This window comes from Diospyros lotus, chromosome 2, assembly GCF_014633365.1.
Source record: "Diospyros lotus cultivar Yz01 chromosome 2, ASM1463336v1, whole genome shotgun sequence".
Taxonomy (NCBI): Eukaryota; Viridiplantae; Streptophyta; class Magnoliopsida; order Ericales; family Ebenaceae; genus Diospyros; species Diospyros lotus.
The window spans coordinates 11,008,583-11,033,966 of NC_068339.1; the positions used below are offsets into that span (position 1 = coordinate 11,008,583).

General features: G+C 33.0%; 2 protein-coding genes across 3 annotated transcripts; one reads left to right on the forward strand and one right to left on the reverse strand.

Annotated features, from left to right (window-relative positions):
- The first annotated feature begins 347 nt into the window (after positions 1-347).
- Positions 348-5,184, forward strand: LOC127795640 (protein RGF1 INDUCIBLE TRANSCRIPTION FACTOR 1-like). Its single transcript, XM_052327438.1, has 4 exons — positions 348-518; positions 3,896-3,970; positions 4,504-4,650; positions 4,725-5,184. Exons 1-4 carry the CDS (start codon positions 348-350, stop codon positions 5,040-5,042), a joined length of 711 nt encoding a protein of 236 aa, XP_052183398.1. The 3' UTR covers positions 5,043-5,184.
- Positions 5,185-5,730: 546 nt separating this feature from the next.
- On the reverse strand, positions 5,731-21,080 carry LOC127794253 (phenylalanine--tRNA ligase, chloroplastic/mitochondrial). Of its 2 annotated transcripts, XM_052325199.1 has the most exons (11): positions 20,829-21,080; positions 19,658-19,848; positions 17,489-17,695; positions 17,288-17,405; positions 17,074-17,150; positions 9,575-9,754; positions 9,385-9,429; positions 8,580-8,684; positions 7,208-7,321; positions 6,848-6,907; positions 5,731-6,110 (listed from the first exon to the last, which is right to left on the reverse strand). In XM_052325199.1, the coding sequence occupies exons 1-10, from the start codon at positions 21,025-21,027 to the stop codon at positions 6,857-6,859; spliced, it is 1,287 nt and encodes a 428-aa protein (XP_052181159.1). In that variant the 5' UTR covers positions 21,028-21,080; the 3' UTR covers positions 5,731-6,110; positions 6,848-6,856. The 2 variants fall into 2 exon arrangements, with proteins under 2 accessions (XP_052181159.1, XP_052181158.1); XM_052325198.1 differs by lacking the exon at positions 5,731-6,110 and having other exon boundaries at positions 6,437-6,907.
- Positions 21,081-25,384: the final 4,304 nt, after the last annotated feature.

Below are 25,384 nucleotides of genomic sequence, written 5' to 3' on the forward strand. Positions count from 1 at the left end.
CAAACTTAATTTTAAAACTCATAAAATCAAAATACTTTTAAATTTGACTAAATAATAATTATGTGGTGTTTTTGTATTTAATAGGGTTGTTGTCTCTAAATCATATGCAAAAATGACAACATCTTTAAAACCTTTATTACAAAAATAGAAGATCTTTATGTCACACCATTCCCTTAAGTATTGCAAGCTAAGCAAATGATCATCACGCCGCCATCGTCTCTTATTTCTAGGTTTATAGATAATAAATTTAGCACATAGAAAGAGGGGGGAGGGAGAGAACGAGCAAGCGAGAGAGAAAAAGAGAAAGAGAGAAAGCGAGAGAAAGAGAGAGCTTCGTCGTTGTCACGATGATGAAGCCTGCGTGGTTGGAAGGACTAATGGCAGAGGAGACATTCTTTGCAGCTTGTGGGTTCCACAAGAGGATATGGAAGAACGAGAAGAACATCTTCTGCTTGAATTGTTGCCAAAGCTTTTGCACCCACTGCCTTTCTTCTCACCCATCTCATCCCTTTCTTCAGGTACCCTATCATAATTTTCAATTTTAATTTATTTGTGTTGTTAATTTTTAGGGAAAGTATACAAATTTATTGATCATTCAAATCTTTAGTTGTTTAATTCCATGTATAATGTAATGGGTAAGTTGTGAGCAATACTCCAACATTGATTCTCATGAATTCAATGAGATATCTTAGTAATTCTCACTAATTTTGTGTTTCCATGGGGAAGATTTGGTTATTTTGATTAATTAACCCTTACTCAATTGATAGTTTTTCTACACCACCATTATCGATCGATGCATCAACCCTTTTGCACTAGATCAAGTCAATACCTTTTCGACAACACCGTTACTAATTGATACATCTATTGTTCTGCTCAATCAAGTCGATGTTTCTTCAACATTATCACCGATTGATACATTGATCCTTGCATTTGTTTGCATCAATACTTCTTTGATGATGTTGTTATCTACTGATAGATTGGCCATTGCATTTGGTTGGGTCGATACATCTTTTGATTACATCATCAATCAATACTTTTTCAATCTCCTAGTCAAAATGACTAGTTTGCCCTTCCATGTATGGAAAAATTAGTCATTCTAACTTAATCAACCCTTTTCAATCCAAATTCATAAATTTTGACATTATTATTCCTCACTTGTTTTTCTTTCAACTATTAATTTTTGGGGAAAGTATATAATTGTGCTACAATTAGCTTTTGTTACTAATTATTCAAGTATCTAGTTGCTTTGTTGCATTTACAATGTAATGGGTTAGTGGTGAGTGATACCTCTGTGTTGATTCTAATGAATTCTATGAAAATTCTTAGTAATTGTCACTAATTTTGAGTTTTCTATACTTTCTGGAATAGATAATTAGGGTACGTTTGATTGGAGGTTGGAAAATGGGGTGAATTCCAATTCCATGGAATTTCAATTCTCACCCCACCCCTAAGAATTCCAATTCCTTGATTTCAAGAAAAATCTCCACTTTTTGAACTAAAATAGAATTCGAATTCCATGGAAAATAAAACCTATTTGATAAAATTTTCTAGAATTCGAATGAAAAATAAATTCCATCCTCATTTTTCACCCCTATCAAATGCACCTTATAATGATATCTAAGAAGTTTCAATAAGTGGAAGGGTTGATAGATCAAAATAACCAATTTGTCCTTTCATTGATTTCAATGTGCATTGAAATTAATGCAAGGACAAATTGATCATTTTGACTAGTTAATCTTTGTGTTTGGTTTAAAATTTTTATATTAAGATCATTATTCTTCCCAAATTATTTTCCAAAAAGTTTAAATCTAGAGACAAGGCAAGAACTTTTTTTTTTTTTTTTTTCTTTTTATCCAATAAACCTCCTTAATTTCTTCTCTTTTTTCCTATTTGATTCTTGATTTTTTTTTTCCCCCAAGTACTGAGGGTAAACATAATTCAATGGAACTTGTATACACAAGAAACAAGTTAGCCCTTTCCCCATACTTCGTGAAGGTAAATGGACCAATCAAAGACAAACACCTCATTATTATTTAGCTAAAATTTTAGATTTTATTTTTATCTTTATGAGATCTTGACCCACATTAAAACAAGAACTTTTAATTGGCTCAATCTACACTTCTATACAAGAAATTTTCCTTGCCACTCATTAGGTTAGGCCTAGCGAGGGCAAATCCATGCTGATTTGCTCTTGCTCCACTCATTAGGTTGGGTTAACAGGGTAAGCCCACACTAACCTATTCCCTGTTGCACCTAGGGACATTAGACTAACATGTTAAATATTAGTAGTAACATCATTATCCCTTTCATCCTAAAACTTGGAATAACCTCATGATGACAATGATTGAGAGATCTCCAAACCACAACATGAAATTGCTCATAGATTTTGAACTCGAAACCTCCAAAGCATGTCAATGCAACTCTGGCACTAGGCTACAAAGAATTCTTTTCTTGTTCGATCATCGAGTGAGAGATCTCCTATGGTGAGTTGAATTTTCCTCAGTGAAAGGGACAAATTCTTTCATGTATTTGTTCTTTTGGTATTCAAATCTTTGATCCTCTTCTAATGGAGTGGATCATATTTCCTTGAGTCCTCGATTCAGTCTTTTAAGTTTTGTTTGCTTCCCATTTTTAGAGAACCTATTGATCTTCCCTATAAAGCTACCTTAGTCGATGATTTGACTTCATTCTGTATGTATATTAAATTTATAATTGTCAGATTCGTATACTTTAATACTGGTAGATATTGAGTTATTGTACTGAGCGATACCATTTTTGAAAGTCAATTTTAAAATTAAAAAAATAAAGAGTAAAAAATATATAAAATTTTGAATGTTGTTTATATGTGTGTCTTTTCCAAACAAAATGAATTTTTGTGTTATGTTGATGCATCTTTTTGAAATTTTTGATGTTGTTTACTTGTTTATGTTGATTATATGGATTTGAAGTATTTTTAATTTATCATTTTTTGAGGTTGTATTAAATTGGTTATTTAGCATATTTGTTTATGTAGGTTATAATTTTTTATGAGATGCTACATATGTTGTTTAGATTTTTTTAATTTTAAGTTAAATTTATGACTTTTTATTAAAAAAATTATTGTGCTTATATATTTTTTCATATTTTTATAATTTATATGATTAATTTATTACAAATCCAAAACAATATTTGACATTAGGTAGTATCAATACCTATCACCAGTGAAGCTCGGAAACGGCTCGGAGATGTCGTTTCGACGTTTTCGAATCATTTTCAAAATGAGAAACGTTTTTTTTTTAGAACTATTTATACTTTTTTTTTAAAAAATATACATATTTTTTCATTTTTATTTTGTATCGAAAACATTTTTTGTTTCTATTTCTGTGCAACCTAGCCTATCACACTAATGACACATTCGATATCTTATCTAATACGATATTTATAATTATAATTAAATCCAAACAATCTTAATCTCATCCAAATAATTTGTCTTCTTCTTGGAATAATTGTAATTAAGCAATTGATGAGCTGGATTTTTTGAGAACGTGCTAGAGTTGTACCTTATTTGTGGGTGATAACTCGGGGGAGTTTAAGATCTCAAATTGGAGTCTAATAAACCTTAATTACTTCTTTATGGTATAATTTTATTTATCAAAAAGAAAAAAGAGAGTGCCAAACAAAATGTCTGCCAACATATAAATCTGCTGTAACGCATGAGGCAAAGCTTGAATTTAATTTATATTACATATTTAGTATTATTGTAAAATTTCTATTATATATCTTTCAAATCATTTTTATAAAAAGTGATGTTTGAATAACAAGTTTTTATTACTCTCAGATGCTTTTGGTTTAATGTCATACTTCAAAATCATATTTAGTAGTTTCAATATAAGTTTTTTTTTTTTAATGGTGACAGGTGAGGAAATATGTCTATCGTGATGTTATTAAATTAGACGATCTTCAGAGTCTCATTGACTGTTCCTATATTCAGGTATGCATTTCAATTCAATTATATGGTTAAGAAAATGATTCTTAAATCTGACAATATTAAGTTAAAGTATTCTAATTTGAACGATAGTCTCTCATGTAAGTTTAAAGGTAAATGAATTAATAATATTATTATTTATATATTTCATTATTTTAGGAGTACTTATTCACAATGGTCCAAATAATTAAGTTCAATGAGAACAAGATACTAAACTAACTAATTTCGACTAATCTAATCTTATAGATAAGATAGGGTTCGACGATAGTCTAAACAAAAAATAAGCACAAATTATAACTTATATATAATGTAGTGTTAACATTATATCATAATTTAATTATATTTTATACATGTATCTAAATTGTGAAATACAGGATTGTTGGTGAAAATAAATTTCATTTTAAATTTTAGGTATGATATCACAATTAGGTTGAGTATTGTCTGATTTGTCTCACTAACCTGGCAATAGTCATAATGGAGCTGGATGTAATGCAAGATTTGAATCGTATTTGAGTACATCTGATCCTCTTGAGTTGCAGCCATATACCCTTAACAATGCCGAAGTGATATTCCTGCATTCGAGGACTCGAACTCGAACTCGGCTTTGCAAGGGTTCCGACAACGTCTGCTTCAACTGCGACCGGATCCTTAAGGAGCCTTTTCACTTCTGTTCTCTTTCGTGCAAGGTCCATCTCCGACTCTCTTACATATCATTTGCAGCTATTTAATGGGCGAATGCAAAATTAATGGGCGAATGCAGGTGGATCACTTGGTATGCAAAGGTGAGGGTCTGTCGAATATTCTGCACCGGCTAGACGAATCCAATCTCGCACCATCTAAAATTGAATCCGAGGGATTTCAAGGCGTCGACGTTCTCAATCCGGCGGCGAACGATGAGAAAATCACCGGTAGCTACGACGTCCTGGAGGAACCGGCGGCGAAGTTCAAAGCCTCATCGTCTTCAAGCAACGCACTGGAAGACTGCGGAAAATCATTGGATCCGATGAAGAAAGAAGGTAAATCCCTCCCTATAAGAAGAAGAAGAAAGGGAACTCCTCGCAGGTCTCCTCTTTCTTGAGTTGGGAATGAACTTTAGGGAAATTAATACCGAAAAGGTTTTACTATATATCCGAACTGTTATTTATATGTCTCTAGTCTAGTGAGCTTTAATTGTTCAGAAAAGGTTCATGAATTGCAACTTTTTTTAAATCAAGAATCATGTTTACAACAAATTGATTCCATATCTCCTCGCTCCAAATTTTTACTTGCTGTTCCTACATAGTTAAAAAAGCAACTTGCATGCATGGTCATATTAAAGAGCTTTTTGCTATTACTTATTAGCAACACAAATAAATAAAGGACTTCTTGCTATTGGCCAACTAGCAAGCGTTAAAACGTTTTTTTATGTATTCAAAAGTGCTTTCCTGTGTCCAGCAATTTGACCACAAAATTTAGCTCCTTTGTTATGCCACAAAGTTTCACTTTTATTGATGGAAGAGATGAATTTATAATAGCACTCTTAGCAGAGGCATGAAATGCAACCCCCCTAAGACAACACAAAAGGTGCTTTTTTTTTCTTTCTTTTGTGTTAAAAGAAAAAGTAATTGTCATTACTCCTAATAACCTATAAACAATACAATCACTAAGCAATAAGAAGTGTATCTCTTCAACTATGATATGAGTTAGTAAATTAGTATTTTTGAGTAGATAAAAAATGCTTTTACGTGTTTTTTTTTTTAAAAAAAAATTGAACATTTATCAACCCCTCTCGACAAAAAGAGCAAGAAAATTATATCATCTCAATCTTTTTACACGACAGTAACATTTTTTGTAAATATATGAGTCACAATAGTGAGTTCTTTTACTTCATACCACTGTATCTAAACGAAAATCATATCACCAGCCTGACCCCAGAATTTGGGTTCTCTCATGCCCAAAAGTCACTTACTACCTCCTAGCTTGCTAGAAAATAAGCCTTCAAAGCCTCAAGAATGGAAACTAGCACCCATCTTAGTTCAAAGTTCAAATTAAGAGGCCTTTAAACCCACACCTAGCTAGGATGGTAAGTGATCCGTTGCATCAGCTTCATGGTCCCAGCATACAGCCTCCGTTTAAGGGTCCCCAGAATTTGGGCTGCATGAGAAACCTGCAAGATGGGGCAAAAGGAAGAAAAAGAATAAACATAAAATAGAAATCATTGAGCACACAACAAACATACATTTACTGTCTATTACTTTTAACATATATACCAGATATATGAATTGCTTAAAACCTGGAATAAGAGGAAGATTAAAGAAACAGGCATGCTCAGCTTAAAATCAGAACTAATGACAAGAAAGGGATTTCTGGGACAAGTCAATAACAAGACTTCATTTGATAAATATACCACTCCTGGCAGAGGTCTGGCCTATGCCCCTGACTCTAAATATTGTACGATCCACAACTGACATCACCCCAATCACAGATTGGCAGTGGATAAATTGCGCCTTCTTTTTCTTTTTTTCATCTGAATAGTTGGTGGCAAGAGAACTACACAAACAAGAGGTGAAAGGTACGGAAAATCAACTGAAGATTTGTCATCAATTACACGTGAAGGTTTCCAAGGTTTTCATCGATGAGATAAATAATTGGAGAAGGGGTAACGAAAATAAGAACAGAATCATTTCGTTACAGTTCATGTAGAAACAGTCAGTAGACCTTTGACAACTTATGTTTTCCACAGTTTGCAATGCTAGCAAGCACACATTAATTCCCAGCAACTCTTTTGAAGAAATTGAATTTCAACTACATAGATTTGAGTGCTCAAGGAAACCACCACATAGAACTCAAAACTTGTGGAGGAAGTTTATAAGATCAGAGTTGCAGCAGTGGGCTTGGCAGTACCAAGAAATCTCATCTCAGGACAACATTCAACTTGTGCTGCACCTGTTCCCTTACTTTCCACTGCAAGCAAAAAACAAAAGTCAAGGTTATCATTTGACAAGAACAAGAACAATAATAAGCCTTAACCCTACTAGGTGCGAGCAGGTTATCATTTAACAAAGGGTGTCCCTAGAGGGATCGTATTGGTATGCAACATTTCCTTTGCTTTTTTGCAAAAGGACAGTTTCCACAACACAAACCCAAGACCTTCAGGTCACAAGGGAGAAGCAACCTTACAGCTGCTACAAAGGCTCGCCATACAGGAAGGTTATCATTTGACAGAACAAACAAAAAGCCAATAATTCATTTTAGTGAAAATACCTGTAAATCATTAATTTCCTCATCTGTAAGCGAACGTTCCATAGACCGATACACTATCCTGTAACAGTGACTAGTCATCCCTTTCTTGTTTGTAAAATTGTCAATCAGTTGAACCTGGCAGTAGGAGAATTCAAAGTGTCTTAGCGAACCTTAAGACAGAATTAATTCCGAAGAGACAGAAACATTCTGCCCTTTCATTTCAAGTAATAATAAATATTCCATCCTGTAGTTTCTATAAGCAAGACAGCATAGTCAGCTAGAATTCAGGTGCTTAGCTTTAAAGCAATTATTTTAAAGAATTGGTTTCATGAGACAATGCAAACTTAGTGGGAGACACTTTGGTATAATATGAGTTATAAAGGTCTCACAGAAGATAAACCAAAGAAGAAATGAATGGTAGGCTAGAATTAATGTAGTCAACCCCACATGGTGGAATAATGGCTTGATATGTTGAAGATATTGAACTACATCAATAAAAATTTCAAAATTAGTCCCCCTCAAATTTAATGCTGCATAGTTTCTAAATTCAACATTAGATGTTTGGTCAAGTTCAGCCATGGATTAGTGTCTAATTACAAATAGGTAAACTTTGTGTCAACTGAATTATGAAGTTGAGGTATTTACTGAAAAACGTGGATGACTACTATCTTGGTTCTCTTCTGATGGGTTTGTCACAGTACAGGTAAAAGCAATAAATGACTACATGGTAAAGGTATCAGAAATGCCGATACAACCTTAAGATATCATCATTTCATGAAATCATAAAATTGTTCAAGAAGAAAGAAAAGAGATCCAGCAACAAGGAAACTGCACTAATGCTTTCTGTGTTCAAATAGAATCGTTTATGTAACTGTAAGATAATGAAATCCTTAAGTTAAATTCAAAGAATTGTATAGAGAAAAGATGTCACTTAACCTACAAGTTAACCAAATAAATTGCTCGACTAACTTGCTCAGGCAGAATATTAAATATCCAGAAACGAAGACAGAACTTCTAAGATGTCACTTCATGAAACAAGTTAACCTCTAAGTAAATTGTTCAAAAGAATAGTTTTATCAATGCTAATACAACTTTAACATGTCTTCTCATGAAATCCAGACACTGAAATCCAAGTACATTGTTTAAAAAGAATGACATATGGCTGGGAACACTAGTGAAGCTTTAAGTGTCACTGCATGAATCGAGAAGTTTAAATTATTTGAGTAAATGGAAAGAAAAAGAGAGAAATGGATCAAGAGCCCAAAAAAAAAAAATCAATCAAATATATCAATTCTTTGGTAATCTCCAAACACGAAGCAAAACTTAGTTTTTTCTTTTTAGGTAATGGATTATTAGTTAAGATGCACTGATCAAGGAAATTCAAAGTATGTACCTCCTCCGCAAGATCTCCAGCAATTCCTCGAACAACTTCACAAAGATTGTTTTCGGTGAAGGAATCATTGATCCAGAAACTCATGTCCTTGTAACAAGGAGGAAACTACAAGGGAGAATAGCTTTTGTTCTTAATGGAAGAGATTTGTTATGACTTATGAGGAACAAAAATAAATACTATCCAAATAATTGAATTTTAGATGTCAAAATATTAAATAACAAAAATATTCTCTGAAAGATTTTCCAAAGAACAAACTACTGTATCAGTGCCTTTAAAGTCTAAACTCTAAACATGAGAGATGTGGTTGCAGAAAATCATATAATAAACTTCAATAAAGTTGGAGCCTATCTCGTAACTTGGACAGGCATTGGATGGGCAGATTACATCTACTCTGGCCCTTTGTTGAAAGCACAAGAAGACGCTCTATCTTGTAACTTGGACAGGCATTGGGGGCAGATTACATCTACTCTGGCCCTTTGTTGCAACAAACTATGCTTCAAGTCCACTCAAGTACTTCAAATTCGTATCCTTCACTTATGAGGAGCAAAAATAAATACTATCCAAATAATTGAATTTTAGATGTCAAAATATTAAATAACAAAACTATTCTCTGAAAGATTTTCCAAAGAACAAACTACTGTATCAGTGCCTTTAAAGTCTAAACTCTAAACATGAGAGATGTGGTTGCAGAAAATCATATAATAAACTTCAATAAAGTTGGAGCCTAATAAACAAAACCGCCTTCCTCACTTTTTGAAAATCTTTTACCATGCCATCCCACTATGCCTAACAAAAACATCCATACCTTTGAAAATGGCTTGAACTTTACACCAAGCTGGCCTTCCGAAAACTGTATTAATTAAAGTAACAAATTAATATAAAATTAATAAATCCAGTTAGTTCATGACTTTTGAACAGTTAGAGCCCTTTTGTGTATTCATTAGCACAAATTTTCTGACAAGAGTTTCGAACTTAAAAAAGAATTCAGCACTTACTTGAGACGTAAACCGCTCGTCAGTTGACCAGAAAAGTCGGATATCTGGTATATCAAAGAGGACCATGGCCAAACGCTCCAATCCAAGTCCAAAAGCCCAAGCAACATTATTTGTTTTGCCACTTCTCTTCAAGATTTCCTGCTCTGTCACCCCACAACCCAGAACTTCCAACCACTTTTCCTGTCAAAGCATCAGAAAAGTTAACAAGTTACACAAGACTTTCTAGCCATGAGCCATTAATCCAAATAACAACTTTGTATCACAGCAATAAAAAGTTGACAGCACATATTAATTCAACCATTGACCATGTCAAATTTATATGGTGTAGTTACAGCATCAAGAAACAGTAGAACATGGAAGTCAAAAATGAATATACAACAACAATCACAAGCCTTAATCCCTCTAGGTGGTGGATTCTCCCACAGCGTAAAGCTTATCATAGGCAACACTAGGCTTAAGAAATTGGACAAACACTTGGTCACATATAAAAATAGCTTACCAACTACACAAATAGACTGCTTCCTTATGAGACAAGAGAGCCACTTATGTTGTGAGGATTATAAAGTTATATTGGAAGAATGCCTAACTGTTCAACATAGACTTATGGTCATTTTGACATCCAAATCAAAAAAAATAGAGGACAAAAAACTATAAATGAAGCCCAAGAATTAGATGGTGGAATCTAAAAAGTGAAAAGCAAACTATTTTCAAGAAAAAAGAAAATGCGTAGCAGAAGAGATTGGACTGTAGTAGGAGACAGTAACCAAATGTGGATTAAAATGGCTATTGTTACTTGAAAGAATCAAAGTTAAGTTGGCTTGCTACAAGACTTTACATAAATGCTGTCATGAAGAGAACCTAAGAGGTATATTTTGGCCAAAAAGGAAGCAAAGAACACAGTTAGTTAAACAAACTCAAAAGCTTATAAAACTTTATACCAACTATTCAACACAAAAGGTGAGGAAAGATATATATATTAGCTAAGGAAAAAGTATAAAAATGTTGGAAGAATCCGAGGCCTGAAGAGTTCTGAGGCATGAAAGGTGGCATACATGGCATGGAATAAACTCCTAGATTAAGAAGGAGTTCTGGAAGATAATACTAGCTAAAATCTAGGAGTGTTTTCAGATATTTATCATGTATAGTTTTAGTTTAAATATATATTATCTACTGCTGTAAAGTAGGAGAGTTTTTAGGAGATATCTTTGGAGAGATTGTAGGAGATTTTTTAGGACTTTTGCTGTATAAATTCTTCCTAAAGTTGATGTATGATTTACGAGTGAAAGATTTAATTTTACCCTAGTTATTTCTTCATGGTATCAGAGCCATCTCCTATGGTGCCTGATTTTCCCCATTAATCCATCTCAAGAAGTTGGGTTAATACTCCGAGATGGCAGACGACTCCAACAGTGAGGTGACCACCTCTAATCCTCCTCCGGTGAGGACTTTTCCTTTGGTTCCACCTCTCTCAACAGCCTTAGACAGTCCGTCTCTCCAGATTACACAACACAAACTGAATGAAACTAATTTTCGAGAATGGTTCCAATCAGTCTTGTTGGTTGTGAGAGGCAAAAGCAAGGAAGGCTACCTAACTAGAGTTACAGCAAGGCTAAGTTCAGAATCTGCTGCTTCAAGCATATGGGAGGCTGAGAATGCCATTATTATGGCTTGGTTAGTTAATTCAATGGAGCCTAAAATCGGTAGAACATATCTCTTCTACAAAACAGCTTGTGAGATATGGCAGGCTGTCCAAGAGATATATTCTGACTTGGAAAACACTGCTCAATGTTTTCAAGTTCGATCTCTCATTCGAAACACAAAACAAGGTACAAACTCGGTTACTGATTATTTTAATATTCTAACAGCTTTATGGCAAGAGATAGATCTCTTCTATGAGATTAAATAGGAATGCACAGCAGATGGTAAGAAATATGGAAAGATGATGGAGAAAGAGAGAGTGTTTGATTTTCTTCATGGATTAAACTCAGATTTAGATGAAGTTAGGGGTCGGCTGCTAGGGATGAAACATTTTCCAACCATCAGGGAAGTATTTGCTAAAGTTAGGAGGGAAGAAAGTCATGTTCTCGGAGTCGGGACACTCTTCTAATGAAGTTTATTCCCCTGCATCAACCCTAAATACGTTAAGGGAAAAACTCCTCTATCTTCTAGAGGAGAGACTGCAAGAGAAAAGCAATGGTGTGACCATTGTAACCGGCCCTATCACACACGAGAGACATGCTAGAAAATCCATAGAAAACTAGCTAACTGGAAGCCTAAGAATCAGAGAAGAGGAGGACAAGCTGGAGGCCAATCAGTCTATATGGTGGAAGCTGAGAAAGGGAGGAATCCAACACCTCTTACCATCACAGCAAATCAACTGGAATTATTACAACAACTTCTCAGCTAAACAAAGGTGACTAAATCAGAGAATGTAGAAAATCCTACTCCTACGGTTTCTTTGGCCACAAAAGGTAATTTGCCTATTCTTTTACATCACAAAGAATACCTACCAGTAGTTGGATCATAGACACTGGTGCCTCAGATCACATGACAGGTTCTTTAAATTTATTGTCCAATTTTGAATCATGTGATAAACCTATAAGTGTAACTATGGCTGATGGTACAATATCCTTAGCAAAGGGAAAAGGAACAGCTGTGGTAGGAGGATTACTACTTAAATCAATCCTTTATGTCCCAAACTTGCAGTGTAATTTAATATCAGTAAGCAGATTTACCACTGACAGGATCTGCAATGTGATATTCTCCAAAAATTCTTGTGTTTTTCAAGATCTATCCTTGGGGAAAATGATTGGCAGTGCTGAGATGAAATGAGGGCTCTATCAAACACCAAGGCATGATCATTCTGCTGCTTCTAGGACTCGATTTTTATATTCTTTAGCTCTTGTTTCAGAGATGAAATGAGGGCTCTATCAAACACCAAGGCATGATCATTCTGCTGCTTCTAGGACTCGATTTTTATATTCTTTAGCTCTTGTTTCAGATTCAGACATTATGTTATGGCATAAGCAGTTAGGACACCCAAGTTTTGAATATCTTAAACACTTGTATCCTTCTTTATCAAGCAATAAAATTCACAATTATTCTTGTGAACAGTGTATTCTTGCAAAACAGACCAGGATACCTCATCCTAATCATGTTTATACTTCCTGCACACCTTTTCACTTAGTTCATAATGATATTTGGGGGCCTTCTCGAACTACAACCCTTACTAATACACAATGGTTTATCACCTTTATTGATGACCATACAAGGGTTTGCTAGGTTTTTTTTATGAAAGAGAAATCTGAAGCATTTTCTATATTCAAAAGGTTTCATCATATGGTGCAGAATGTGTTTCAATCCTCAATTCATGTTTTGAGAACTGATAATGGTAGGGAATACTTTCTAATGAATTCAACACATACTCAATTGAGCATGGTATAATTCACCAAAGCTCATGTCCTTATAACCCTCAACAAAATGGAATTGCCGAAAGGAAGAATCGCCATTTGCTGGAAACAGCTAGAGCAATGATGTTTACTACTTCCGTTCCAAATTCATATTGGGGGGAAGCTGTTTTGACCTATGTCTATCTTATTAATCGCTTACCTTCCAAAATCCTAAAGTTTAGGACCCTTTTGGCTGTCCTCCTTGATGTTTTTCCTCATCATGCTAGAGTTCTAAACTCTCTCACTCCTCATGTGTTTGGATGTACTGTTTTTGTTCACCAAAATCCATCCACTCCATCCAAACTCGATCCTATGGCCATCAAATGCATTTTTGTGGGCTATTCTCCAACACAACAAGGATACAAATGCTACAATCCTAGTACCCACAAATTTGTTATTTCCTATGATGTTTCTTTTCTTGAAAACCAGCCTTTCTTTCAGCCTCAATCTCAATCAGCCCATGTTCCAGAAACAGCCAACAGTTGGAATTCTCTGTTTTTGGATACAGCTCCCTCTCCTTCTCTTCCTACTGCTTATCCTAATCTTGTGCCTGAACTTGATCAAGGGGGAGAACATAACCAAGCCCAGAAGAGTGATCAAATTCAAGCTGAACCACCCTTATTGGTATATTCAAGAAGACCTTGTGACCCTCAGCATCAGCAGCAGCCCATGTCATCTAAACTAAGGGTAAGTCCAGAAAAGGCAAAGGAAAAAGAGACTGAAATGGAGGCTGATATTACTAACAGGGAGAATAGAGATGAATTACAGCAGGAGCATGAGCTGGAATATGATCTAGATGTTCCCATTGCTTGGAGAAAAGGAGTCAGATCATGCACCAAGTGTCCTAAGTATTCTATTTCAGAGTTTTCGGGATATACAAAGTTGTCTCCTAAATTCAAGGCATTCACAGAAAATGTTGATGATAAGGTGATTCCTAAAGATATCTACAATGCACTGCAAGAGGAAAAATGGAGGAAAGCAATTATGGAAGAAATGCTAGCCCTAGAAAAGAATAATACTTGGGAAATAATGGATCTTCCATATGGAAAACACACAGTTGGCAGCAAGTGGGTGTTCACCATAAAGTACAACTCATATGGGAAAGTGGATAGATACAAAGCAAGGCTTGTAGCTCAAGGTTTTACCCAAACACAAGGCCTTGACTATGAGGAAACATTTGCACCGATGGCCAAACTTAATTCTATCCGTGTATTATCGTCATTGGCAGTCAATTTGGACTGGAGACTCCATCAACTAGACATAAAAAAATGCCTTCTTGAATGGTGAGTTGGAAGAAGAAGTCTACATGAGAATTCCCCCTGGTTTTGAAAGAAAAGACACAAGAGGAAAGGTATGTAGATTGAAAAAATCCTTGTACGGGCTAAAACAATCTCCTAGGGTATGGTTCAAGAGGTTTAGTGACACACTAAACCACCTAGGATACAAACAAGGGCAAGCGGATCACACTCTCTTCACAAAAGTTGATTGCAAGGGTAAGAAAACAATCCTAATAGTCTATGTAAATGATATAATCATCACCGAAGACAATGATCAAGAGATAGAAAGATTGAAGCAGCAACTGAAAGTGGCATTTGAGGTAAAAGACTTGGGAGATATGAGATATTTCTTGGAGATTGAAGTAGCAAGAAGCAGTGAGGATATTTTCATATCTCAAAGAAAATACACTCTTGATCTGTTAAAAGAGACAGGAAAGCTTGGGTCTAAGCCTGCAAGCACTCCATAAGAACCCAACTGGAAAAACAGAAAAGAAGACAATGAAGAACAACCAATAGAGATTGGAAGGGATCAACGTTTGGTGGGGAAATTGATTTATCTTTCACATACACATCCAAATATTGCATATGCAGTGAGCATAATTAGTCAATTCATGCATTCCCCAACCAAAAGACACATAGAAGCTGCCTACCATATCCTAAGGTATTTAAAAGAGACTCTAGGGAAGGGAATGCTATTCAAGAAAAACAAGGATAGAGGAATAAGAAGCTTCGCAGATGCAGATTGGGCTAGATCCATTGAGGATAGCAAGTCTACATCAGGGTATTGCACTAAACTTTGGGGGAATTTGGTCACATGGAGAAGCAAGAAACAACAAGTTGTCTCTCGTAGCAGTGCTGAAGCCGAATATAGAGCCATTGCACAGTGTATTTGTGAGGTAATTTGGGTGGAAAGGTTCATGGAAGACTTATCTATTCCTATAACTGGACCTATATCTATTCGCTATAGTTCTTTATAGCGATAGTAAATCAGCTATAAGTATAGTAAATAATCTAGTTTAGCATGATCGAATGAAACATGTTCGAATTGATAGGCATTTTGTAAAGGGGGAGTTGGAAAATGGAGACATACACTTGACTTGTGTTCCCACCAAAGATCAAGAAGCAGACATCTTGACCAAAGCAATGCAAAAGTAGGGTTTTGAAGTGATTAGAAGCAAACTGGGAATGATTGACATCTATTCACCAGCTTGAGGGGGAGTGTTGGAAGAATCTGAGGCCTGAAGAGTTCTGAGGCATGAAAGGTGGCATACATGGCATGGATTAAACTCCTACATTAAGAAGGAGTTCTGGAAGATAATGCTAGCTAAAATCTAGGAGTGTTTTCAAATATTTATCATGTATAGTTTTAGTTTAAATATATATTATCTACTGCTGTAAAGTAGGAGAGTTTTTAGGAGATGTCTTTGGAGAGATTGTAGGAGATTTTTTAGGACTTTTGCTGTATAAATTCTTCCTAAAGCTGATGTATGATTTACGAGTGAAAGATTTAATTTTACCCTAGTTATTTCTTCAAAAAATAATGGATTTAAGAGAAATAAAATGCATAAAAGACAAAAAATAGAAAGTACTAGTAAATGAGGGGGTGATCATGGAGAGATAGAAAGAGTATTTCTCAAAGTTATTCAACGAAGGAGGAGAAACAAGTATTATGTTGGGATCTTAGTAATGTTCAAGAATATACGAATTGCATTTACATGTTTTATAGATGTATATGTCGAAATGAAATAAAACAACATAGAAGTATATGTTGGAACAAAATTAAACAATATAGATTATATATCTTGAAACGAAATAAAACAAACATTGAAAATGATGAAGAACAGTAAAGCAATTGGACCAATAATATCACTTAGAAGCATAGAAATGCATGGAGAATAGGATATCTTTCAGTTAACGGAATTAATTAATGTGACCCTTAAATAAAAAAGGTTGTCAAACTAGTGGAGGAAAAGCACTTTAATGTCTATTTATAAGAATAAAGGAGATGTTCAAAGTTGTGGAAATTGTAAAGGAATTAAGCTAATGAGCTACACTACAAAACTTTGTGAGAGAGTGATTGAAAAAGAATTAATAAGGAAAACCAAGGTGTCCAAAAACCAATTAGGTTTTATGTCTGGGTAAGTCAACAATGAAAGCTATATACTTATTAAGGCATCTAATGAAAAAAGATATGGAAATAAACACAAAAATTTACATATGGTGTTTATAGACAGAGAAAAAACATATGACGAAAGTTTCGAGAGAAGTCCTATGAAAGATCTTAGAAAATAAAAGAATCTGAATTACTTATATGCAGGTTATTAAACACATGTATCATGGAGCAAAAACACATGTTAGAACATGTGGAGGAGATATTGAGCCTTTATCTAACTAACAATTGAATTGCATCAAGGATCTGCATTAAACCCTTACCTAGTGATAGATGAACTCACTACATATCAAGGTGGAGGTGTCTTGGTGTGTGTTATTTGTAGATGACATTGTCTTGGTAGATGAGACAAAAAAAAATGTAAATACTGACCTCAAGATCTGAAGGAAAATTTTAGAATCCAAAGGTTTTAAGTTACACAGATTGAAACTTGAATATATGGAATGTAACTTCAGTAGAAACACAAGGATAGATGACGTAATGGTAAGAAAATGAGGGGTTGGTAAAAATATAAGAATCAACTCCAGACACCCCCCCCCCCCCCCCCAACACACACACTGATAAAGATATATATATAGAGAGAGAGAGAGGGAGGGAGAGTACCTGAAAATATATCTCAAGTTCAAAGGATGGATTGGTAAATGGAAAATATGTGTCAATCCAGCGCATTTCTACGGCACCTGAAAATTTCAACAAGTTTTAGTCTGAAAGGATTCAGTAGAAGATATCTCCTGAAGGCACCTTGCATGCCCAGACAACAACAATGAAAAAAAATGTAAAAAAATGGAGTATTGAAGAAACTAAAAGTTAACTGTACCAAATAAGTGGCGGGCCAACCCCTCAAGACACTTCTTTAAATCCTCAGCTGCATAAGATGTGCCATCAACATCTGATGGCTCCCAATCATCAGGAGTAAAAACTCGAACCCCTTCCATCTGCAGAGCCAGAACACCAAATGAATGGATGGTAAAAGAGAATAGCTAAAGAAAAGGTACTTGACTAAGAAAATATTAAAAACCTGATGGAACACGGGGTAATGAGTTGAATCAATAGAATCTCTACGATAAACATCACCAGTCACAAGGAAATGGGTGTGTCCCTTCCTCAAAAGCTCTGCCTGATGTGCACTAGTGTGGCACCTCAAGACAGTTTGAGGGTCCACGTAGTATGTATCATTGTAACTCCTACTCACATGATCTTCAGGTACCAAGACATCATCAAAGTTCTGCATGAAGTAAATCCATCATCACCAGATGCAAAACAAGTCTTAGTTCACTGAAACGAGAACAGTAGTCACCAAGCAAGAAAAATAATTATATGTTACAACAGAGGTTGAACAGCAGATCCCATGCAACAATAGTTGAGCCACTTGCTAGGTTCCCAATGTGCATGTGGCAAATGTACTACACATTATCTAGAAAAAAAAATTGAAATAATTTATAAGTTAGTCTGCAACAAACATATGATGATGAAACAAGGTGATTATCACAGCTCACTTGATGAGCTTTGCCTACATCAAGACCCTTGAAAACAAATGATGCAAGTTTTTGTTTTATAAAACGTAAAAATTCAGTCAAGCATGCTATGGATGTTTTATTAACTTGTTTTGGGTCAATTCCTTTACCTTAAATCAAGTACATTGTTTAGAGTCAAAGCTTGGCTCATTTGGCAAGATAATAGCCTAGTTCACATCCATCCTGCAATGCATGCAGTTATTTATAGACAGGAGAATCATGGTATACTAGCTAAAGCATTATGTTTGTCTGGTGAAGATCAAATTCACTCTGGTAATGTAGTAGGTAAACTTGAGGGGGAAAGAAAGATCACTTTGGACTTTGTTGATTTACTACATCATGATTCTATTGAAACAGATTGAAGCTGCAGTATTTAGTTTATTCAAGATTGGGTCTCTCTACCAGGCGTTGTGCCTGTGGCTTCAAGGGGTATTCATGTTTGGCATATGCCTGCTCTGACCAAGATCATTGGACTACAATTTATAGGCCTACTTCTTCGCATACATTTATAGGCTAGATTGCTGTAGATTACAATTTTAACTTTAACAACTTATGATCCTTTTTCTCATCCTAATTTGCACTAATATTTGTGAATTTTCATTCTTGATACATTTAATAAGATTAAGATTTCTAGTTTTTCTCTCCATCAAACTAGCAAATACGTATATATTCTTTCTGTCATCATTTTTACAATAGAATGAAGATAATCATATGCTTTAAGCTTAGCATCCCTAACCACATTTTTAACTTCTTCTATACTTGCATATTTATGTTCCCCTTGATGCTATCACTGTGGCTAGTTATAGAGATGTGGACTCCGATATCCATCAATAATAGCCATCTCAGGAAATTGTAGGAAAAAGGTTATGTAACTTGAAGTTTGCAACAATAGCATTTCATTTGTTCTACCCTTCATGGTTCCTGAACATACACGCTAGGTCAATGTGCAATCTACACAAGATTTTCCACTACCTCCATATAATCATCACCTCTAAAATAATTGCTCACTTACATCAGGAACACTAGCAAATGACATTAAAAAGAGTATGAAATGACATTAAAAAGAGTATGTAAGCTTTCTTCGCCAATAGAGGGTAAATGACCAAGACCTTATGTGGTATGAGAAGAAACAGCAAAACAAGTGCAGAATTAGGGCTCAAAACAGTGTAGGATCAAAGCTGAAATGTTAATATGAAATTTAGGGTTTAAGAAAACCTCAAACATTGAATTAGGATAATAAGGCTTCCTACGAAGTGTCTTCAAAGACTGTTTATACTAGGATTACAACAGTCATGAATCTCAGCCACTGATCAGAAAGGAAGTCTTCTAATCTCAACCATCCATCTATATTAAAGAGACATCACATATTAGTCACCTGACTTCTAAGTAAATAAAGAAATAAAAACATTAATAAAATCAAAGAATATGCCCCTGCATCATCCTATTTAGTTTATGGGTCAGATATCAGCTAAAAATCTAATTACAACCTCTTCAGTTCTAAAAACTCAGGAGAACAGGAGATAATTTTTTGATAGTTAATGTATAAACAACAGAAATATCAAACATGGCATTATCAAATCCAAGAAAGATTGATGCAACAGCTTTAGAAAGACCAAACAAAAATAAATAAATAAATAAACAATGTTGTACAGATTCTTAATAAATCCAGGTACCGCTTTAACAGAAACAACTGGGCAGAGATCATCAAATTTGTCAAATTTGTCTGGATAAGTGGTGTCAAAGTAGTTGTATATGGCATTCTTCAGAATCCCAATTGGATGTCGATCCCTCCTATGAAGCTGCATTCCAATTTTGGAAAATATTGTATCTGGAACATTGTTTGTTGGGTCATCCCTCACTACATCTACAAAATTCATTCACCATATACATCAGACAAATGGGCAGAAAAAACAGGTGCAACAAACTCTGAACATCAACAAACTCCACTTTTTGGATGAATTCTATATCAAATTCTGAATTCCAAGTTGAAATGATTGCATCAAGAGCATCAGTTATCAAGCCATAAATGTCATTTTTCTTCTCCTTTTGGGTAGTATGCTTTAAAACCACACTAACAAGCATATCAATTCAGTTGATAAAAACATTACAACTAAAGGAAAAAGGAGTATATGAACCAGTAGTGGTAAAACCGAGGGGAAAAAAAAACAAAAACAAAAATAGAAAACCATAATTCCATGAACTTACTTAGGTGCAAAACTGTAAACACAATACAATAAACAATTTATGAAAAACAATATTCATTCTAAGCTGGGAGCAGGGCATGCTATAAGCAAATTAAAAGACACACTAATAAGACAGTAAAAATAAAGAAAAATAGATAATAGCATAGAACACCAAAATTATAAGGCCTCTGATAATTAAGATAGAAAAACCGAGACCCAAATATAAAGTCTCCACCATCAATAAAATAACGGGGTGCACAATCTCTCTCTCCAGGTATTGGAGTAACAAATAAACTCCCATAAGTATACACAAATGCTGAAACTCTTTTATTTGCTTAGAATAGGCGTGTTTCTACTGTATTCAACAAAGACTGGCACCCCAATTATACTAACATGAGGGGGGTGATTTATACAACCATTTCTATAAATGAATTCTAGTTTGCCAGCCATTTCTATCAATTGCCTTATACAACCACTGTATACCCAACCCCCCCCCCCCCCCCCCCAATTGACAAAATTATGGAAACCAAAAGGGAAATATTCAAATCAAGCACAAGAAGTTCATGTCGTCCTATATTTCCAACACATGAAACGTTGTAAACTCGAAGAAATCAACAGAGAAGTACCATAAAAATGCGATTGTGCGAGATGGGTATGTTACCATCTTTAGCCATCTTTACTCCGCCAAGCTCGAGAACCGAAGCCACGGGTTGTCTCCACTTCTGACGGCGAAGCTTATCCCAACTCACAACCGCGGAAGTCGAAAAGGCGAAGCTCCTGAATCCATTTATATGGAAGAAAAGCGGCGATTTGGAGAAGAGAGTGGACTGAGCAAATGAGAAAGCGATCGCCATGGGCATTCACAGTCCTCTCAGAAAGCCTGTTTGGATAACCATTCGATGAATGAAACTCTTGCAATTGCAAGTGTTTCTTTCAGTGGCTTTATTATTGTTGTTATTATTTCTTAAAATAAAAAATAATAATTATTATTATTAGGGTAAACTGGAATTTTAATTTTTTTAATAATTACATTATCATTAAGCTTGTAACCATTAGATCGCAAAAATTAGAGCACTTGTTAACTTTAAAATAATTACTAATATTTATTTTTCATTTAAATTATCGTTATTTTATAAAAACGTGCTTAAAATATCTTTTAATATAATATTAGTTTATCTAAGATCTCATGTGTATTTCGCTTAAAATAGACAAATATGTTTTAAAAATATAAAAAAGATTATCAAAATTATAAATTTAAAGAATTTTAGATACCAGTAAATTAAATAAAAATAAATATATATAAAATCATTTCGTATCAAAAGAGATCATAAAAATAAGCTTAAAAAAATTGTAATAATAGCATGCTAATTAAAATTACCATTATAGAGTTGACATCATTGTATAGTAATTGCTAACTTAAGAGGAAATTATAACATTCTAGAGTTGACATCACTTTATTTTTCAAACTTATCCTTATGTGAAGAAAAGTGTCCCAATTGCTAATAACTTTATGAGAGAAAAATAAAGAAAAATTTGAAAAAATATGACCTTTGAGAAAAATATAAATTTTACTTTAAAATTTATATTTACAGTGAATCTAATCACTCAAACTTTAAGGCTGCGTTCTCTTTACTTTTTAATTTTTAATTTTTAATTTTGAATTCATTTTCAGTTTTTTGTTTTGGTAGTCTGTTTTTAGAAAATTGAAAACGCGTTTTTTTTGTCATTTTGAAAAATTATTTCTCAAAACAGAAAATTAAAAAACGCGTTTTCTTTGAAATTTTGAAAATAAATTTTTAATAATATTTTATTCAATAAATTTGATTATTCAGAAAATTAAAAATATGTAATGTTTATAAATTATTTAAAATATATATATATTTTTTAAAATTAATAAATTTTGTAATTTTTTTATTATAATAATAAAATATGAATAAATAAATAAATAAATATGTTTTGAGTTTGTTTTGAATGAAAATATTCAAAATAACTTTTTGTTATTTTGAGTTTTTTTTACAATTTTTTTTTTCAAAAATGTATTTTTAAAAAACAGTAAAGAAAACGCGTTTTCATTATTTTAGAAAATTAAAAATGACTTGGAAACAGTAAAGAGAACGTAACCTAAAATTTCGTTCTTTTTCTTATTTTCAAACTATTTTTAATTTTTTTAAATAATAAAAATGAGTTTATTTTGTCATTTTTAAAAATAAAAAAAATTATAAAAAAAACTCAAAACAACAAAAATATTGTTTTGATTGTTTTTAACAAAAACAATCTCTAAATCCAAAATCTGGAAAACACAATCTATTTTTCATGTTTTGCTTCTAAAAAAAAAAGAAAAGGATGAAGAAAAAATAATTATTTTTAAATTTAAAAAATAAAATTATATATTTATTTAAAATTTTAAAAATATAATATATTTATATTATAATTAAAAATATAGGATAACATATAATATATTATTAAGTATTATTACATATATTATGTATAATAATAGTTAATATAAATTATCACTCAGTCAATAATTTATTAATTAAATTTATTATTTTATTTTAATAATAAAATTTTATTAAAAATAGTTAATTTTATTATTTAATAATTAAATTTATTTAATAAAATATTATAAAATAATTTTTGTCAAAATTATAAAATAAACGTGTTTTCTAGTGATGCAAGATTATCATCTATAATTACTTTATATAATATTAGTTCACATTTTTAATTTTTATTTTAATACTTTTTATTTATAATCACATTATAATCTCACCTACTATTTTTTTTCAAGTTAATTTATTTATTTATTTAAAATTAAATAATTTTATTTTTTTATATAATTAAATTTATTTAATAAAATATAATTTAAAATTATTTTCAAATTTTCAAAGGGAACGTATTTTATAGTTTTATGTTTTAAGAAATAATTTTTTAAAATGATAAAGATAACTTATTTTCTATTTTTTGAAAATAGATTATCAAAAAAAAATTTAAAATAAATTTAAAACTCAAAATTAAAAATTAAAAAATAAAAAGAATGCAGTCTAAGTTTTTGCTTCATTTCTATTCGAGTGTTTCTTTTTTTCTTTTTTCTCTTGATCACTTGTCATTGCGATATTTCTTTTTAAGATTTATTATATTAATTTATTTTTATTTATCTTGGTAATTTGGCTAGTGGGGGATAATTACTAGTGTCATGGTTGTTGATTTGTTCTTATTTATCTTAACAGAAATAAATAGTATTTGGGTTGAGTATTTGAGTTTGTTGAATGTTAAACTCTGAATTTTTTTTCTGTTATGGTGTTATTTTAATTTAAAGTAATAGTTTAGAAATACTTATTTAATATATTTTATTGGATTTTGGAAACAATTCATTAGTTGTGTTTTGGACTCTAATTGAGACTTGGTATGTTATAGATTATCTATTTTCAAGGGCTAAAATACAATGCTCTAATTGAGCCTTCTGTGCATATCATTTTGAAGTGTTTGTGGTGTGGAGGTCCTAAATTTAGGTTATTAGGATAGTTTTATAATTATAAAAAATAATTTGTTAATTTTTAATTTTGTTTGGAAAAGGTGTTAATTTGGTTTTCACCAATAAAATAACATAGAAAACTGACTTAGTCAAATCAATTGACTTCAAACGGTACAGCTGGTTCACCACGTCTGTTGCGTTGAACTTTAATCGATCGAATTTGCAGTCTTTCTGCTTCTTCTTTATATTCTTATTTTTTCCAAGTCCCAGTTACAATTAATTCAATTTTGTTTCTCCATTGACGTTGACCCTTTGTTCCTGCGAAGACTCAAACCGAGGGTTATATATATTGAAAGAAAGTAAGTAATTCAGTGGGCGGGTTGCTAGCTTTTAGTGGCGATGCCTGGCAAGGTTTTAACATATGATTCAAAATAATTGATATTTAATTTGGATTTCATTTCATCTGAATTTATTATTTGGGTTTTGTATAAATAAGTTGGGTTGGGTCGGTGATGTTTGTAGCCCAATAAGTCTAAGCACAAGTTTATTGTGTCAAACCCATTTATCCATTTATATCCTTGGCCCGCATATAGATATATATATATATATGTGTGTGTGAATTAATTGGGAAAAATCAATATAGGCGTAACACTTCTTTTGCACACAGATGCACAGGACAAAAATCCTAAGTGCACGCATGGAGAGAGAGAGAGAGAGAGCAAAAACGAAGAAAATCAAGAGCACGACATGGGAGAAGAACATGACGCGTGAAGGCAGTCAATCGATGAAGAAGATCGCGATAATCAAACAATTTGAGTCGTCATTCAATTCCTTGTAAGTATGATTATACTTCTGTAAGTGTAAATCACTTGTTTATGTTAGAGAGATATTGATAAGGTTGAACGCGTGAGATTGTTTAATATATTGTGAGTGTTGTATTCTGATCGATATATTATTCTTGAGTGACCGTGAGATTTTGCGAGAGACCTTGTTTCTTTTGTGTTGTATATTTGTTGTAAATTCATTGTATATATTTTAGTGGATTACCTAGGGGGCGAAACTCTTGTCGTAAATAGGATATTTTGATCCAGATGCGTATATATCTTATTTATTTTATATTTTCATTATGCTATGTAGCATATTTTACATTTTCTTTAATTTTGTTTCAACTTAAATCTTGATACTATCGAATTTAATTGTGTGTATTTAATTCACATAACATTAACACAAGGTGTATGTGTGCGTGTGTGATCCACCAACTCGAATGAACTTTGAGCGTGAATGTAGCATTGGCACGCATAACAAGAAGTGGATTGCTAGTACTATTAGTTTATTAGTGCCCAAGATTGTTCTGATTTGATTTTTCGTCTCGTTAATATTTAAAATAATTTATTCTATTTTAATTTATGAGTTTATGTAAAATTTATTTTACGTTTTAAAATCTTAGTTAGATGAGAGTGAAATTAGGTGCTTTATTTTAATAAATATTAATGTTAATAAGCTTGGGTTGATCAATTAGTTTTAATTTTATATGCATTAAGAGTGAAGCAAATACTAATCGGGTTTATAATTGTGGACTGAGAATTTATTCAATGAGAAACAAATTGAACCATTGGTCCATCACAACCCAATTCAATTTTGGTATGATTAAGCCAAGGTTTTTTTCAATGGATTCATATCCAAAATTTGTAGGACATCAAAAATATTCAAGTCACGTAACTCATTTTTATATAAATTATAATACTTAC